The sequence below is a fragment of the Lissotriton vulgaris genome, chromosome 2_1 (genome assembly GCF_964263255.1).
Source record: "Lissotriton vulgaris chromosome 2_1, aLisVul1.2, whole genome shotgun sequence".
Lineage (NCBI taxonomy): Eukaryota > Metazoa > Chordata > Amphibia > Caudata > Salamandridae > Lissotriton > Lissotriton vulgaris.
Window position 1 is genome coordinate 557,884,742 of NC_141687.1, and position 18,460 is coordinate 557,903,201.

General features: G+C 42.8%; 1 protein-coding gene across 1 annotated transcript in view; it reads left to right on the plus strand.

Annotated features, from left to right (window-relative positions):
• The window catches only part of CPS1 (carbamoyl-phosphate synthase 1), a 133,308-nt gene that overhangs the window by 81,657 nt on the left and 33,191 nt on the right, over window positions 1-18,460 (plus strand). The window contains exons 22-28 of the mRNA XM_086955557.1: window positions 3,953-4,094; window positions 4,908-4,973; window positions 6,207-6,270; window positions 9,834-10,015; window positions 11,674-11,868; window positions 12,520-12,587; window positions 15,246-15,321. Of these exons, the coding sequence (XP_086811683.1) occupies window positions 3,953-4,094; window positions 4,908-4,973; window positions 6,207-6,270; window positions 9,834-10,015; window positions 11,674-11,868; window positions 12,520-12,587; window positions 15,246-15,321 (793 nt within the window). The remainder of the gene's footprint in view (window positions 1-3,952; window positions 4,095-4,907; window positions 4,974-6,206; window positions 6,271-9,833; window positions 10,016-11,673; window positions 11,869-12,519; window positions 12,588-15,245; window positions 15,322-18,460) is intronic.

The window sequence follows — 18,460 nt, forward strand, 5'->3', positions numbered from 1 at the left end:
GTTTTCAAGTTCTTCAGAAAGGCAACAAAATCAGTTTCTAATTGTAGATGGCCCGAAGGGGAATTCCACATTGTGGGAGCCTAAACAGAAGAAACTCCATTATCACTTACCTTTCATGCAATATCTAAGAATTATTAAGTAGCTCGATCCCGAGGGTCTAAGTGTTTGTGTAGGAATGCATTTCTCAATTTTCCTATTTAGTGAGCGGAGGCTGTGCCTTTGATAGCTGTAAGCATGATACAGCAGGTCCTAAACTATATCCTCCGTTTTTGTGGCAGCCAATGCATTTCTTTCAGGTTAGGTGTTACATGGGAAGTCCTGGGGAGTTTATAAATGAGATAAGCAGCCTTATTTTGGTTAACTTGCAGCCTGTGTGTGATATTATTAGGGAGACATAGACAAATGTAATCTGGAGCTGAGCCGAGCCTCTTACCATTAGTCTTCCGATTAATCTATTTGTGCGACTGAGAGGTGATGGTAGTTAGCACTTGGCCAAACACATTTAAATTAACAGTGTAACCCATTTGGCTGCACAAAACGGACTAGGAAAAAGACAATAAGGTTACAAAGTTTTATAACAGTCCGTTTAATATCAATCACTATCAATGCCATGCTATAAAGATACCAGATCACAACTGGAAAGCCGAACCTCCTAAAGACGCTCAAGTGCATCAGTAAGAGACAAACAAACATTTCAGCCACAGCAATACAAAGAATTAACAGCAGGGTCTAGTTCTCAGAGAAGAGTATTTGATCTTCTCTCCTAAACATGATTAAAATCTAAAGTCCTCAAATCTGGAGTCTTAAACTATATAGGATGATTAAGTCTAAAAGGATCTCAAAAAGGTTGGGAAAATCCCCCAAAAAGCTGTGGGAAGTTTTGCGAAGGTGTCAGCATTTCAGAAGTGCGGTTAAGAGTCTTCTAGGGATAGTAAAACAGGTGTTATCCTAAGCCACACATAGCAAAGAATCAAAGAGTAAGCTTAGAGGTTTGTACTTCTCAAAGTCAAAGGAAACAGTGGGCAACATCAACCTTTGAGAACACTAGTTAATAAAAATGCAAATCTTTGGGTAACACTCATTAATCACACCATCAGGAGCTCCGTTGTCCTTTGCATTCTCATGTTGTAGGCTGATACATTAACAAACTTTCCCATGACTGTCCTGAAAACGACATCCTTGGGTACTTGCAGCTCCTTGGAACATTGCTGAATAAACTTGTCAGTTAATGCTCTAGCTCCCCATGCTCCTTGTCAATGTCTTCTTTGCTTGCTTTCCATCCCTAATACAGATTGACATCTATTCTCAAACTAACAAAAATGTGAACATACCTGCAAGAGGAAGTCACGCAAGCATAAATGGAAACAGTACTTTATGCAGAAAGAAATACAGGCCCAATCATGCTAACTTAAAGTATTAGCTCATTGATGCACATTTACACTACATTGGGTAAGAAATGCCAGTACATTAGATTCAGAATTGGATCCGTGTTACATTTAAGCATGGGTGAATTTTGCGAATTGGCAATTCGCGAATTTGCGGATTTGCAAATTGGCAATCCGCAAAATTCGCGAATTTGTGCGAATTTTTTTATTTTTGCGTGTTCGCGGGTGTTCGCGAGGCGCTTTGCGTGTTCGCGGGTGTTCGCGAGGCGCTTTGCAATTTCGCGGTTTTTTTTTTTTTGCCTGCTTAATCACTGCCACCCTCTTGTTTTTTATGCCCATCTGCCCTCTGTACCACTTGTTTCTGTGCCCTTCTGCCCTCTGCCCCACTCATTTTTTGTCCCCTTCTGCCCTCTGTCCCACTTTTGTGCCCTTCTGCCCTCAGCCCCACTTAGAATGGCGCCGGCAAGCTGCCAGCGCCATTCTAAAATAGCTATAAATAGCTTCAACAGGAAGCACTAATAGATAAAGTAAAGCAGGTGCTCCAGTTGAAGGTCAAATTAAGTTACATAATCATTAATCACCCCAGGTTTGGGGGTGATTAATGATTGTGTAACTGAATTTGAGCAGCACCTGCTTTACTTTATCTATTAGAGCTTCCTGTTGAAGCTGACTTTTGTAACTATTTTAGAATGGCTCTGGCAGCTTGCTGGCGCCATTCTAAAAGAGTTACAAAAGTCAGCTTGAACTTTTGACCCAATCCGTTCCGTTCGCGGATTTTCGTTCACGGATTTTGCAGGAAATTCGCGCATCTCGCGGTTTGCTAATTTACAGAAAATCCGCGAAATCCGCGAGCGGAACGGATTTTCCGCCCATGCTTAGTTACATTCCAATAAGTATGAAATAACTTTAAATGCACAAATACAAATGTGACTAAGAACTGCATTATGAATACCAATGCGAAAACATTAGTGCAGGCGTTTACATATATCATTCTCATTTCTAGTGTAATTACATTTTGATAGTGTGGGAATGGTTCTTATCAGGTGTCTAATGAGCTTATCATTTTAATAATGTTAAGGCATACCATATATATGATTCCTAGTTCTACAGTGAATGCACTTCAGTACTAAGTTAAAGTGAAACACTTTTAGGGCACACAAGTATGTAGTGCATAGTGCACCTCTAGGTTCTGTAGTTGTGACCTGTAAGGCTGGAGCCAAGCTGCTTCAGATGGAATTGGAATAGTTCAGTCTTGATTAGATAGTAGCCTTAATTACAGTTTTTAAGACTTCTGGTTGTAGTAGGGCTGGTACATTTCCTTATCAGCTTTATTAGATAAATACATTATTAAACCACCACTCCTATCAAAGAAGTCATTGTCAACTGACTACCCACAAGTACACCTAGGCATTCTGCCAATGTCTTAGTTGTAGGTGGGTCGCCCATTGCAGTTGGCAAGTGACGGCTATCCTAGTGGTCCAATCTGTTGTTTAGAATCACAGTATTTGTTTGTTTGCCATTTAGTTTTAGTTGACTGCTGCCCATCCAGCTCCATATGCACTCCAGGATGTCCTGAAATTCTAATTGTGTAACTATAGAGCTGTCAAGGCAAAGAAGTAGCTGCGAGTCATCCGCATAGTTGTACATTCTGCATCCTCTTGATGGCAACTCTTTTATCAGGGTCCTGGCACACTTACTGAAGAAATGTGGAGATAAAGAGGAACCGTCAGGGGCTCCACAGGTCCATCATCAGTGACATCTTTAATGACATGAGAGAGATAAGAAATACCTCCCAAAGGTACAGTGTCAATTACTCGTTTTCAAGTCAAATGAACACAAGTATACAGTTATTTTTTCACAGACACACTCTACAAATAGCCCTCTACATTCCACAGGCACACAGAGATTTACTCCCTAGTTTCCTTTCTAACCCCCATCCCATTTCTCCTATGCCTCCCTCACGAAGATTGCAAAGGACACCTAATCATAGAAAAAAAAGATGCGGTGACTTCACAAACTTTACAAAAGTATATTTATTCACAAATTATTAAGAATACAAATAAATCACAATTAAAGCACATGTGGTTAGAAATAAACACGGGAAGCTGACAATAAGTTTCTTAGAGGACTTAGGGTTCTCTTTTGAGCCCAGCCGAAAAAAGTCCCATTGACTGTGAAAAACTGTATGGACGAGCAGAGGATTTCTTGTGTGGGGAGTAATGCACCACAGTTATAAATATATTTGGCATAAACGTATTGTGATGTTGTTAGATGTCATGCCACTATACGCTTCTGTGATGTCATTTTCTTTCCCATTGACTCTTATGTGATGCCACAAAATCATTATTTATGCTATAAACAGTAACCTTGCATGCTATGGGGTTGTCATTTACTACATGTAATTATTATTCCACTATTATAATGTTATGATGGCTTGTGGGCCTAACACGTGACGGGCATTGCCCTAGCCCTGCTAGTCGTACTGGAGGACGATGCCATTCTTCGGTTTGCATTGCACCCTCTTGTTGCCTATGCTTCTGAAACATTTTGCCTCTCTTGAACCCCAGCGAGTCCCTTTCAGAAGAGACCCTGAGGAGAGCGAAGCAGATTGGCTTCTCTGACAAGAAGATTGGAAAGTGCCTGGGGCTGAATGAGGCCCAGACCCGTGAGCTTAGGCTCAGCAAGAACATCACTCCTTGGGTGAAGCAGGTAAGGACCACTGGACACTGCAGTGTCAGGTATGATTTGAAAGATCCACTCTGTGCCGGAAACTGGCCTGCATCAGAAATAAAACAAATGTGGGGAATGAATGCACAACATTGTCAGTGCACGTGGTCCGGAACATGGCACATTTTCTCCCTCCATCTCGGTTTGCTCAGACACTATCTCAAATGTTCGTCATAGATATGTATTGACTGGAAGCTTGCTCTGGGGTGCGACGTTGTAGTCCAGACATGATGCCTAGATGATAGGAGAGCCTTTAATGGGAATGACTGTTTCCTCATCTGGCCCTGCATTTCAGAGCCACGGGGCCTTGTAGGAAATCCCACACATTTATTGTAGGCCAGTTTCCTCTCATTTCAAGATGGGTTTAACCATACCCTATTCTGTCGCTGTAGCATGCTGGCAGCTCTCAATTAGGGGTGATGTGAGGCTTGGCTCAGTCCTGATTTGGATACATCGAATTCCTAAACTCTGCTATTGGGACACTTTAGGATTTTGTCCATCAAACAATTCGAAACTACTTATTTTGAGAGTTCGTTCCTTCCCTTCCCTGATCAGGTCAATGGGATATCCGCAGTGCTGAGCCGCCACTTGGAATTCCTAATCACAATGACTCCCAGCTCCTGCAGAGTTGTACCAGTAGCACAACCTGAGTGAAGGCTTCCCTAGCACTGCTGATGAAATCAAGAATTGTATAATACACTCTCTCGTGTTTGAATTCCCTTTGAGACGTATTCAGGATCACTCCCAGCAATCCACGGTGGCTTGCCTTTTGATGGATGATGTTTTTCTTTCCAGATTGACACACTGGCAGCAGAGTACCCTGCGGTCACAAACTACCTCTACCTCACATACAATGGAAATGTAAGTTGAGTACCTCCTACTTGTTCTTCAACGTCAGTCTAGTAAATGTATCAGAAAGGATTGTGATGAAATGCCTACTCCTAGACTTAAGATTTAGAGTCCCTCAAGGACCCAGATATAGTTCAGTTTTAACTTAAAATATCAGTTCTTGCAAACCCTGACCCACAAGTTCTTAGATATTCCAATCAGAGCTGCTGTACAACTCAGAAAGCGCATCTCAGTCCTGGCTCACACATTCCAAGTAAGGACCTCACCTAGCTCTGTCAATGCAGCTCAACCCTGGCCAGCCATGTACAAAGATTCCAGTCCATGGCCTCCCATAACTGGGTCTCTGTCCTTTACCCTTTAATTCATTCATTCATAGTTATTCAAGGCATGCCCTCACACAGTTGCGTAAATACACCTGAATCTTATCTGCACCCCTCATATGATTTAGGTACGAGAGTCAACCCTCAGCTCTGCGAAAGGACCTTGCGGTTAATCTGCGACTCCCATGTAATTTCAGTAAAACAAATTCCTGCATTTTTGCCTTTTCACTACAACATTAATCTTCTGCACTAATACTATAACAGTTTTGGAAATTATGTAATTCTGCCATCGACGACTCTTTGCAGCCACCTGCATCAACAGGCGGTGCTACCAGCAGAGCTCTCCTACCAAACTATAAAGCTGGGTGGTTTAGACTTGCCTGTCCCCCTCTATATGCTACACGATAAGTGTTGTCATCATACATGATGTGGAATGTCTTACCACTTATGATCACAATACAAAGTGAACAGCCTTCCATCCACACCCCCTATGTGGTGTAGCTTGCTGCCCATGTAGGCCATCGCTTTAGTTTTCCACGTAGGGTGGGAAGCGCTATATAAATGCTGTATAACAATACAATGTCTCAAATTAGAAGTGGTCAAGTGCCCAAAATACTACTAATTAACTATTTGTTCTCATCTGTCTGTTTGTCCTCTATTTCTGTCTAGATGTCAGCCTGTTTGTATCTCTGTTACTCTCACTCGCTCTCATGTTCTGCCTAATCATCTTCTCCTCCTGTTATGTAATCTGTCTTTAAATAGTTCTCTTTCTTGAACCTTTGACCAAATGATATGATTATCCTCGTCATTGTTTTCTGCCTTTGGGCTCTAGATGTACCGTTCTCTGCCATAATGGAGTGATTGATAGTGCCATGCCATGCCATGCAGACAGTGGATCATAGGTTACTTTTCCTTTTTTTCTCAGGAACATGATATAAAATTTGATGACCACGGCATGATGGTGCTCGGTTGTGGACCCTACCATATTGGTAAGATTCTTTTACATTTTTTATTTATGAAAGGCCCTCGCCTAATTAGACTTCTGAAATCGACCCCTCCTACACAGGCCCTTTGTGATAACTTGGCTCTGTTTTTCAATGATAAAATAGAAGCCATCATTCACAACTTGAGTACCACCCCCACTTTGATATGTTCCCCTTGTCCTTGGGATGGAAGTACAGATACTGGAGCTGGGAGCCCAGGATGGCGGCCTGCGGACTGTCTGTTGGAGTTTCCCCCTATTACGGAGGTGGACCTCGGCAGATTGGCTTGCGGTATTTCATCTGGATCACCTTTGGACCCTATTCCTCATAAGATTTGGAAAGCCTATGGAGATGAACTCTTTCCTACTCTATGCAGGATCTGTAATCAGTCACTGCTTAGTGGCACAGTTCCTGCTTTTTGGAAACAGGCTCTTGTTTCTCCATTGCTGAAAAAACCCTCCCTAAATCCAGAGTGTTTACAGAACTACAGACCCATCTCCTTGTTACCGTTTCCTGCAAAAATTGTTGAGTGCTGGGTGAGCTCAAGTCTCTCCAAACATCTGGAGCATCATCAATTTCTGGACGAAATACAATTCGGCTTTCACCCAGCCCATGGTACCGAAACAGCTCTACTTACTGCTATGGAGGACCTTCAAATGCGTGCAGACAGGGTCAGGCAGTGGCTCTGATTCTGCTGGACCTGTCTGCCGCATTCGAGACGGTAAATCATGGGATCCTCCTGGAAAGAATGAGGGAGGCCGGGGTAGGTGGCAATGCCCTGCGTTGGTTTCGCTCCTTCCTGCTTGATAGGAAGCAGGCTGTGTCCCTCCCCCCGTTTCAATCTGCTTTTTCCCCGGTGTCTCATGGGGTGCCTCAAGGCTCGGCGGTCAGCCCGATTTTATTTAACGTGTATCTAAAACCCTTGATTACGTTGATAAAATCTCATAGGCTAAAAGCCATCAATTATGCAGACGACACTCAACTCATCCTCTCTTGGGAGGGTGAGGAATCGATTCCTTTGGAGTCTTTTCATGATTGTCTGCGAGATACGGCTGGCTGGCTACATAACAACTCATCACAGTTTAATGCCACCAAAACTGAGGTTTTGTTCTGTGCTGGAAGACGGATTCCTCGTCCCTTCCCGGTTGATTTCTGGCCCCCAGAATCTGTGGGAAAAACTCAGCCGGTCACCACTATTCGCAATCTGGGTGTTATGATGGACAACAAATTGAGCATGGAAGCCCAGGTTGTGAAAACAGTGTCCACTTGTTCTGCCCTCATTCGGTCCCTACGTAAGATCTTACCACTGCTTCCCTTACAGGCCCAGGCATTAATAGTCAGGTGTACTATTTTAAGTCGCCTTGATTATTGTAACGCGCTGTTACTTGAGTCTCCAGGCCTGCTGTTAGACAGACTTCAAAGAGTTCAGTCCGCTGCTGCTAAACTGGCCCTTGGCTGGTCTAGAAGGTGCTCGGCCACAGCGGCGATGGCTGAACTCCACTGGCTCCCGTTAAAGCAGCGAGTGTCCTTTAAATCCCTCTGTCTCGTTTTCAAAGCCCTGCATGGACTTGGGCCCAGCTCTTTGCAAGCCATGTTTGCCTGGTATACCCCAACCAGAGTACTTCGATCTGCAACGGCTTGTCTTGTGAAAGTGCCGAGATTTAAAAAAGCTAGGGCCGGGGGCAGATCTTTCGGAGTTGCTGCCGCTAAACTCTGGAATAGTCTGCCCCTGGACATCCCCCAAACGGAAGAACTTCTTCTTTTTAGGGAACGTGTCAAAACTTGGCTGTTTCCGAAGGGTTAACTTGATGGCCACCTTACTGCTCTGCCTCTCTCTCGTGCTCTTCCTCCTCGAGAAATCTCAGTGCCAGGATGCCTGTAAGGTGATAGCTGCGCTATATAAATATTTTAAATAAAATAAATAATAAATTCATTTCATATTGGCAACTGAAGTAAACAGAAGACTGAGAAAATTGCAGTAGACTGAATATATATCTGCACAAAGAAGTTAATCATGAAAAAATGGCTGGACCTTTTTGTGAGGTGTATTGTCTAATCCTCAGATCAGATGCATTCTCATAGGTTACTGGTCTGTTATATTGACCAGTCATTGGGTTAAGTAAAAGGAATGATCCTTAAGTTCAGTGGGTTGATTGGTCCTCAAATCAAGAGCACTGACTGTCTCTCATGTTGCATAGACTTGCCATTAGGTGGGGTGTGTTGCCTGGGTTTGCATTTTCATCATTGCCAAATTTTCAAGCAGGTGAATTGATTTGTCCACAGATTGAGTGCAGTGAATACTGCTACAGTTCTGTGCCACTTTTTGACTTGGTTTGCACTATACAATTAACACACACATACTTATTTAGCTCAGGAGCACTGATTGGTCCTCAGGTTTGGAGTGGTGTCTTTTCCCTGTGTTGGGAGCATTGACTTGTGTTTAGGGCTGGAGCTTTCGCTGATGGCGTTGGCAGATTTCCAGGGCGGATGCAGGTTGCTTGTCCTCAGGTCACATGCATACCTTACATACATTTAGAGAAGTTAGAATTGTTTCATATCTTGGTTATGTCTGAACCAGTTTGTGAGGTTGCACGTAGTGTGTATGTTTGTTTCCCTAGATGAACAGTTAAGTCTTGAGGAGGATTTGGTAGTGTCCACCTGTCTAGCAATTGACTTCTAAGATCTGCTCCTAGCTTGGCCATAACTGTGACGAAAGCAATTCTTGAAGTGAAGCATCTGGAGCTTTACTCGTTGTTTGGGATTGATGGAGTAGGAAGACTCCACTCCCACAGCACATTTCCAGAGCATAAACTCAATGTCCGTAGGCATCAATGTGGTGCTTTCTATGCACCGTGGTGGCAGGCCATTGTACCAGGACAAATTCCGGAGCATTTGAGGGAACGGGGTGGATGGACCTGGATCGTGGAGTAAGAATGCCAGTACCAGAATGACTCGGCTCCCACACGGCCAGCACTGTGGAAGAGGCTACTGGTTCTAGTTTATGACCCCCAGGGGGCATGCTATAGCTTGCAATCACTGTCACAGAATGTGTTGTGGCTCAACCTTGACTAGGGCAATACTCTTTTATTTGCCTTGGGTCACCCACGATCCATATTACAGGAGGGGCCCCACAAACGTCTGTGATCTGTTCTGCAATACCAAGTACTCAGGGGGAGTAAAAAGTGGGTGCAACGTCCCATTGCACCCCAGGGCACTTTGGTGACTGGTAACCATACCCGACAGAAGCCCAGGGTTCAGCGATTTGTCAGACTGTCATACTCTTCTTTGATTTTTGATTCTTTATTTCCTATACATTCCCTCGACCCTCTCCCTGTCACCATTTTCTTTTTCTCATTTCCCTTTCGCTTTCTCACTCTCTTCCCTTCTTCTGCTTCTCTTATCTCTGTTTCTAGTTTTCTCTTTATATTGATCTGCTTCCACCATTTTGCCACCTCCGTTCAAGTCCTTGTTTTCCTATACAATGGCCGTCTTTATCAGTGTCTTTTTACTGATGTTTTTTGTTGTCATCCTTCTTCTTTTCTGTGCCCTATGTGTCTTGACCCTTGCAGGCAGCAGTGTGGAGTTTGACTGGTGCGCTGTGTCCGCCATCCGTACTCTGCGCCAACTTGGAAAGAAGACTGTGGTGGTGAACTGCAACCCTGAAACCGTCAGCACGGATTTCGATGAGTGTGACCGACTCTATTTTGAAGAACTGTCTCTCGAAAGGATCCTGGATATTGCTCACAATGAGGTAACCTTCCAAAAAAGAGGCCTCCTTCCAACACATTACAGGAAACAATCCACCCAGACAAGCAAAAAGCAAGCCATTGATTGAGCTTTCTACAACATTCCACATAGCCATTAGAACATGAGTTAGATAAGAAGACAGTTTAGAACAACTCACCCATCGATACATTCCAATAAGAAATTAATGATGGAGAATTCTAGAACAATCCAACTACGCATACCAATAAGGAACAGGTTAATTGAGCATTCTAGAGCTATTTATTTAAAAACATAGAGAGCGTTCTGGAGCAATTGGCGTAAAAACATAGATAGGGAAAAGAGTGAAGGAGTATTCTGGAGCAATCAATAGGGAACAGAGTGAAGGAGTATTCTGGACCAATCAATAGGGAACAGAACGAAGGAGTATCCTTGAGGAATCAAAAGGGAACAGAGTGAAGGAGTATTCTGGAGCAATCATCACAGTCATAGAACTAAGGAATGGAACGAGAGAGTCCCCAGAACAATTCACATAGGCAAAGGATACATTTGCGATTCTCAAATAGCGATTTTTAGAGAATCGCTATTTGAGAATCACAAAACGCTATGTATGTAGGATTTGCAAATAATTTTGTGAATCCAGCATATTCCTTAATTGCAAATCGCAAATTGTGATTCGCAATTGAGGCGTACCTCCCCATTCATTCCTATGGGCCTAAATGGCCCATAGGAATGAATGGGAAGACATTCTCGATGTGCGATTCTCAATTAGAGAATCGCAAATTAAGAATACAATTTCAAGGGTGCCAGGGTGTCAAAAGGACACTACGTTGCACCCCGGAAATGTGCATGTGTGCACATGTGGCACACATACATGCCCTAAGGGAATGCATGTGTGCCGCATGGCACTTTGAAAAATGCAAAAAAGTGCATTTTTCAAAGAAATCGCAAATTATCACCAACTTGAAGTTGGTGGTAATTTGCAATTTATTAAGAAGAAATCGCACAACTTGGGTGCATTTTACATCGCATTTAAGGAATTGCAAATTGCGATTCCTTAAATACTTTCGCAAAATAAGGAATTGCAAATTTTGCGATTCCCTATTTTGCGAGGGCCTTTTGAGATGATACATCCCAAAAGGCTTTTTCCCATTCGCAAACTGGCCGATTCTGAGAATCGGCCCCTTTGCGAATGGGAAATGGGCTTTATACATATGTCCCTAGAATAAGAAATGAGATGGTAGAATGAATCTAAAGGAATCCACTCAGAGATACCAAACTGAGTGGTGGAACATGCTTGAGCAATCTACATAATCTAGAACAATACATATAAACAAGAAACAGGTGATGGCACTTTAAAAAGAACTTTACAGACATTTACGTAAGGAACTGAGCGATAGTACAATCGAGCTTCAATAAACACATGCCTAAGAATATAGAGTGGAGCAATGGAGCTTTCTAGTACACAGAAGGTGATTGAGCATACAAGGCAACAGTTTTCTTGAGTTTTTTTAATTGAATGCACCAGCTATCCCTGTTTCTTGATGGTGGGGTAGAAATCCCCAAAGTAGGCCACATTGCCAGCATATACATGAGGACAATGTTGTACTAATAAAAGACTTACCAGCAAAACCTCTGAATTCTGTTCCTTTCCCCTGACTTCAATATCTTCCATGTTCTCTCCAGGAATGTGCCGGATGCATCATCTCCGTTGGAGGACAGATTCCCAACAACTTGGCTGTGCCCCTTCACAAGAATGGAGTCAAAATCATGGGGACAAATCCTCTGCAGATAGACCGAGCAGAGGATCGCTCCATCTTCTCCGCTATCCTAGATGAGCTCAACATTGCGCAAGCCCCCTGGAAAGCCGTCAACACTTTGGTATGTAGGACAAAGTGGTCTACATATGTCATTTGTAGCCTTTAACCTCTGGGTGTGATGTGATCTCACAAATTAAACTCAAACCAAGCAAAGTGGAACGTTCGAATCCGTGGCAGACTGTCCAATGGGTACTTTTTCGGATTTACCAACAGGTTTGCATCTCAGAGTGGCTGGTAGAGATGCACATGTCAAGTACTTTGCACCAACTTTGCTGGCCATTCAGGGGCATCAACCTGCAGGGAAATCTCCAAATTTGCAGACACGTTGTTCTCTGTTCCAGATACAGAACATCTGAAACAATATTGGATGGTATAACTGTACACCTTAGACCAAGAGAACAGTAGAATCCTCCTTGTTCAAAGAGGAGATACTGCCCAAATACTGCAGGGGGCAAATCTCGAGACGGTACCGTTGTAGATAACCCAGAACATAAGAGGGAGCTCGATAAAATGTTGGCCAGAAGTAAGTTATTGCTCCTCCTGGTTTGAGCCATTATAAAGCTAAAAAGATGGGCTATTTTCCAAAACGTGTTGATTAACGTCATGACTCAATTAATTTCCACTTACATCTTTTAAAGTTGGCTGCTGTTGCCCATGTACAGAAATGAGTCTGTTTATAAATGTGCTTCTTTTTCGTTCCATCCCTGAATAGGATGACGCTCTTGCCTTCACAAAGACCGTGGGCTACCCCTGCCTCCTGAGGCCGTCCTACGTTCTAAGGTAACTATCGAATCATTTCCGGCCTGAGACTGACAGACAGTGAGCCTGGTTACAATATATTGCCTGCAGTGAGGTTCAGGCATTCTCTTTCCAAATGAAATTTGAAAAACATATGTAAACTCTCCCACGTCTGCTAGCATTCCTGTGGGTAAAATAAACAGTTTCATAGCAAGACTCTCAGGTTCCTCAGGACACATCATAAATCCTGTTTTGGATGAAATAATTAATTTTTCGGGACCGGTCTGTTAAAATATTAATTTCGTAGCCAGGATTTCACTCAAAATATAGACCAGGTTCACCGCCCTTCATAAGTAATTTTTTTAGAATTAAAAAAGGGTGATAGCCCAGTATCTTCTGTCGTACCTCCAGAAGGATACATATTGCATAGTAGTCAACACTTACCTGATAGCTGGATATCTTGACAGTATTCACCTGCAACAGTTGGGCCCTATTTAATTGGTAGTAGGTTGCACTATTGACACCCTTTGTTTGTGATATATATTGCAGTATTATGTTATTGCTTCTGTCCCCAAACCTAGACGGGGTGGCGATAGGGAAAAAATGCTTAGAAGACTGGAGTCACAATTTATCATCGAGTTAGACAGCAAATTTCCCAATGGATTGAACACAACGGAAGATTTATATGTTTTCTTATAACCAGTCTTTGTTTAACATTCCATTTATGGGCCAATTTTGTTTGCTTTATCTACCTTATCCTTCTCAAAATTTCAGTATGAATTTTATTACACATATTGTAGTTTATCCCTTTTCTTTATTACCACAAGCACAATGATTTTTTCTTAGTTGGGTACTGAATTCACATTATTTTCCTATTGGAATTTTGGAACATAGACATTAAGACCAATGCTTTATTCTGTTTCCTTGGTTTTTGTATGAACAGTGATTTATACAAGGGTGGTTGCAACTTGTTGCCTTATTTAAGTTTACACAAATGAAGATATTCAAACAACTTTGCTCCATTGCTTTGAGCACAATTTTGGTGCATTTATGCAGCCAATTGGTCTATTGTAATAGACCACAACATAAACAACATCATTGTGTTCATATGTCGAAACATCAGGTTTTATGAATTGGAAAACCTAGATGATTTTAAAGCATTTATAAGTATTTATATTTATTTATATGCTATATTTGCACAGATTAGGTGGCGTTAATTGCACATATGCATTTGCACTTTTTCTACGCGCATTGCACTTTTCAGTGACATATGGACAGTGGCTACACTATATTGTCTTTTTGCAATCGTATATACAAGCGCATTTATGCGGGTATCATGCGCCACCACAAATGGGCGTTATCAATATTTGTTTGATATTGAATTCTAAAAATAACGACAAAAATTTTACAATTTTATAAAAATGTTAATGTCAGTGTAAACTTTGGCAACAAAATGTAAATAATGCATTAATACCTCCTTTTATTCACCTGTATATATACATATATCAAATGATGGTTTGGAAAACAGACTAGCTATGTCTAATATATGTAGTATGTTCTCAGTATTAATGCTTCTAATCACATGGTGTTGCAAAAAGAAAAAAATGGTAATTGTAATTTGTGCAATGGACCCTTTAAAAGGGATGTTCTTTTACTTGCCTGACGATCTGTGACCAAGGGCGGACGCCCGAAACGCGTCAGATTTGATGAACTTGCCTTTCCATTAAATATTGCCAAATGAAGATTGGGACTCGCGTGGTTTTTCTGCTCAGCTGCCTTGCCGGTGGTTTGTGATTAAAAATTGCTTTTGTTTTATATATATATATATATATATATATATATATTTATATATATATATATATATATATATATATATCCAAACACTCCGTCACTCCTCAGCATTCATACCATGGACGGAGACGGACCACGTAATCGTGCTGCAGTATTTTTATTTGCTGTTACTCTGTCTGACGCGTTTCGGCTCGGAAGAGCCTTGATCATATATATATATATATATGCGCAGGCGAAACGCGTCTCTCTGTTATTGCGGGGTCGTGGGAGATCTGAACTAATAAATTAGCCCTATTCATACCGATCATAAGTACGTGACACCTACTCTCTGGAGTTGGATGGATGTTTGGGATATATAGGCATGTGATCAAGGCTGTTGTGATACCGCCGAAACGCGTCATGCTGATGGTGAGGAGAGAATAAAGACACGTTATTGCACAATTTTGGTGTTTGAGAGATCTGTACCTGGAGGAGGAGTACGGCGTCGAGAGCCAAACTCCCAGGACTTTGCTTATATATATATATATATATATATATATATATAGTCAATGTTAAGGGGAACTGAATTATATGAATGGTATATTTATATTAGCTCAAACACTGACAATGTTCCGGCTGAAGGTTGGAGGGTTGACCCATCTCCACAGAACTTTAGGGCTCAAAGCGGGCCACAATGACTTTAAGATTCAAGAATGTGAGTGATAACCCTCACAGTGATTGCTAGACGAAAAGACTACAGTGATTTTCAACCTTGAAACTGCAATCTTGTTGCAGATACGCTAGGCAGGAGGTGAGAATTGCCTATCCTCCAATCATATATCAAGAAATACTCCTTATATTATTCCTAAATTAGACAGGGACATCATTTTACTATTCTCCCAGGATATTGATGACTTGACTTTCTTCCAGTGGGTCCGCCATGAATGTGGTATATGGGGAAGAGGAGCTGAAGACCTTCCTGGAGGACGCCACAAGACTGTCTCCGGTAATGTGCACAGCAACCACTTCAAGCAGACTTTACACAGCATGAATTTTATTTATTATTTTTGTCGTTTTTGCCAAACTCTGCAAACTATTGATAACCATTTCAGAGTGCCGAGGAAGTGGGAGAGATGTGGTAACAAGAAGTACAAAACAGCGGGCATTTGTCAGTTGTCATCTGATCAAGATGCATGGTGCAGATCACTGATCATTGTAGAATTTATTGGCACCACAGATCTTCCTTATGTGGGATGCTGCAAGCCCCACTGGATTTCAGCTCAAAGACTTGTTGGGATTTAGTGGCGTATTATGCTACTTGCATGAACAATATAAACACTTGATTTATGGGCAAAAGGAATTAGTTCAGGAGATACACAAGAAAAAGCAAGGGCCTAGGGGGTGATGACACAAGGTTTTGGGATGTTGACTTCATATTTTACAGTAATGCACTTACCTAAAGGATAGCCTGTCTCTGACGTCGTTCTTTTCCTCAAAAGTCACTTCTTTGTGAGTCTGCTAAAATGCAAAGCAAACAATTATTGTGTCTTAGTACATTGCCTATAATAAAAGTCACATAGAAATCTTAACTAACATGAGAGAAAATAGCCCTCTGCCCCTCAGATTTAATCGATAAAGTGGGAAAAATGCAACTCGTTTTTATAAAGTTACAGAGCCCATTTATAAGCAAACTGGAAGATTTTGGAGGTCTTGTCTTACACCCATAAAACAAACACTGGAGCAGGTGATTTTTTTGTTGTAAATTTGTACATAAACTGAGGACCTGCCAATTAGACTGCAAGGATGTTGAGCAACCCCTTTGCATGTTGCCATGCACAGCCTCCCTGTTGCTCTCTACACATCTGCCATCAGACAGTTTAGATCTTTCTCTTCCTAGATCTTCAATCCAGGAGAATTTCCTACTGCTTTGCTCATGTCAGTTTCACATAGGTCACACTTATGCCTCAGCTCATCTTCCTTGCTCGATTTTAGAACATTAACAATCAACAGATGTTTATGTTATGCTGACTGAGAAGAATAGAGAAATCCACAGTGATGCCCGACAGAAAAGAAGCATTTCCTGCAATCAGCTAAAGTATACCTGTGCCCTTGGGCTTCTATATTAGGGATAGGCATCAAGAATCACTGTTTTTCCCCATTTTCCATGCGAAGCATGCATGTGTTCTAGGGAGAATTTGCATGGCATCACCTGTACCTAGATTTTGAGCTGAAATATCTGGAGTAGAGGCCGTGGGGGCTCTGGAGAAGTAGTAATTTTCAGATGTTTCCCTTTTCTCGACTGCATTCTTGAATGTGAGATAATATACGGATGTGAGGGTTGTGGACTTCTACTTTTCCTCCTTTTTTTTACTTCCTCCTTTTTGTGTCAAACGCATGCTTCATATTTATTCATCTTCTAAGCAGGGACCATCGATCCACACAGCTTAACAACGCAGGCAAGGAAGTGGTTATGTTTCCCTCCCCAAACAGTTTGTGGAACTTGTGCTCGTCACTGTGGAGAGTTTAATATCTGGGTTTGGAGGTTTGGATTAAAGAGAGGCCTCAGAGATTGAAAGAATGATGACTGCAGCTGCTCTGAGGGATCTAAGAAATTGTTCAACATAAGCTAAGCTGAGCTCCACTGACAAGCAGTGGTGCAAGGGTAGAGCTGGGTCTCACCGGTGCCACAGCGAGGGACATAGCTATCTGTGGTGCAACCAGTGTAGTGGCACTCAGACTGCAAGACGCCCTGTGCACCATATTATGGATGCTTTTTACTACTAAGCTTAAATTGGGGGGTGGGGTTGGGGGTCATTTTGCATGCTTGCATTTGGGCCCATTGCACCCTTCCTACACCAGTGGCCACAACACGATGGTAGGGCTGGGCATTTCCTGCCCCAAATCTCATTGATAGAGATGGGTGCTGCATTCGGTAGGGCATAATGGTAGGGTTGTGCATTACATGACCAAACACAAAACTGTACAGTTACGTGCCAAGTGTTCATATATCAATAGTATTGATTGTGCATCTCCTGTTCATATCTCAGCAACAGGGCTGTGTCCACCTGTCCTATGGCTCAAAGGCAGGTGTTTGCATTGCTTCTCCATGCTGGGTCTATAATTCAATCATAATGCTTTACCTTAGCGGACCAAAGCGGACTACCTCTACGACCGTAAGCTCTCTTTCCCACTGTGAATCCCTTGCTTCCTATTTTCTGGGGAAAGTCCAAGCTATTTATCGGACATTCCCTAGCATAGGGTCCGGTCGGGAAAGTATCAATGGGACCCACCATCAGTCTACTCTGCTTGTCTTCCCCCCCCTTACCTTGGACGGGTTTGATAAACTTGCGTTGCAAGTCAAATCTGGATCTCCATCCGATCCAGTAAGGCCTGCTCTCTTTCGAGATCAGGCTTTTATGGGACGTGCAGCTGTATGTTCCCTCGTCAACCTTTCCTTGGAAACGGGAGTAGTTCCAGCTAAGTGGAAGCAAGCTGTGGTGTCCCCAATTATCAAAAAGCCCTCCCTGGACCCGGCCAAGCCTGAAAGCTATCGCCCCATTTCGTTGCTACCTTGGCCAGCCAAGATTACTGAGGCCCATGTCAACTTGGCCCTGTCTGAACATCTTGTACGGACCAATGCCCTCGACCCCACACAAAACGGATTCCGTGCCGGCCACAGCACGGAAACCGCGTTACTTGTGATGGTGGAACATCTCCGTGCAAGGTTGGATGCTGGTCAAACGGCGGCGCTTATATTGTTAGACCTTAGCGCCGCCTTTGACACGGTAGACCACAGCATCCTCCTGCATCGGCTTGAGGAGACTGGCATTGGCGGTCAGGTGTTGCAATGGTTCCACTCCTTTCTAGATAACCGCTCCTTCTGTGTTGCCATCCCTCCCTTCAAGTCCAATTTCCAACCGCTGGCCATGGGGGTTCCGCAAGGGTCCTCGCTGAGTCCCACGTTGTTCAATCTTTACGTGAGACCGCTGGCTGATGTCGCTAGGCAGTGGGGCCTAACTTTGGTCTCATATGCCGACGACACACAGCTGGCGGTTACTCTCAGCGGGGATGCGGAGACTGAGGCCCCCAGGTTTCAGTCTGGACTGAAGGCGGTGGCTAGCTGGTTGACAGGCAACTGCCTTCAG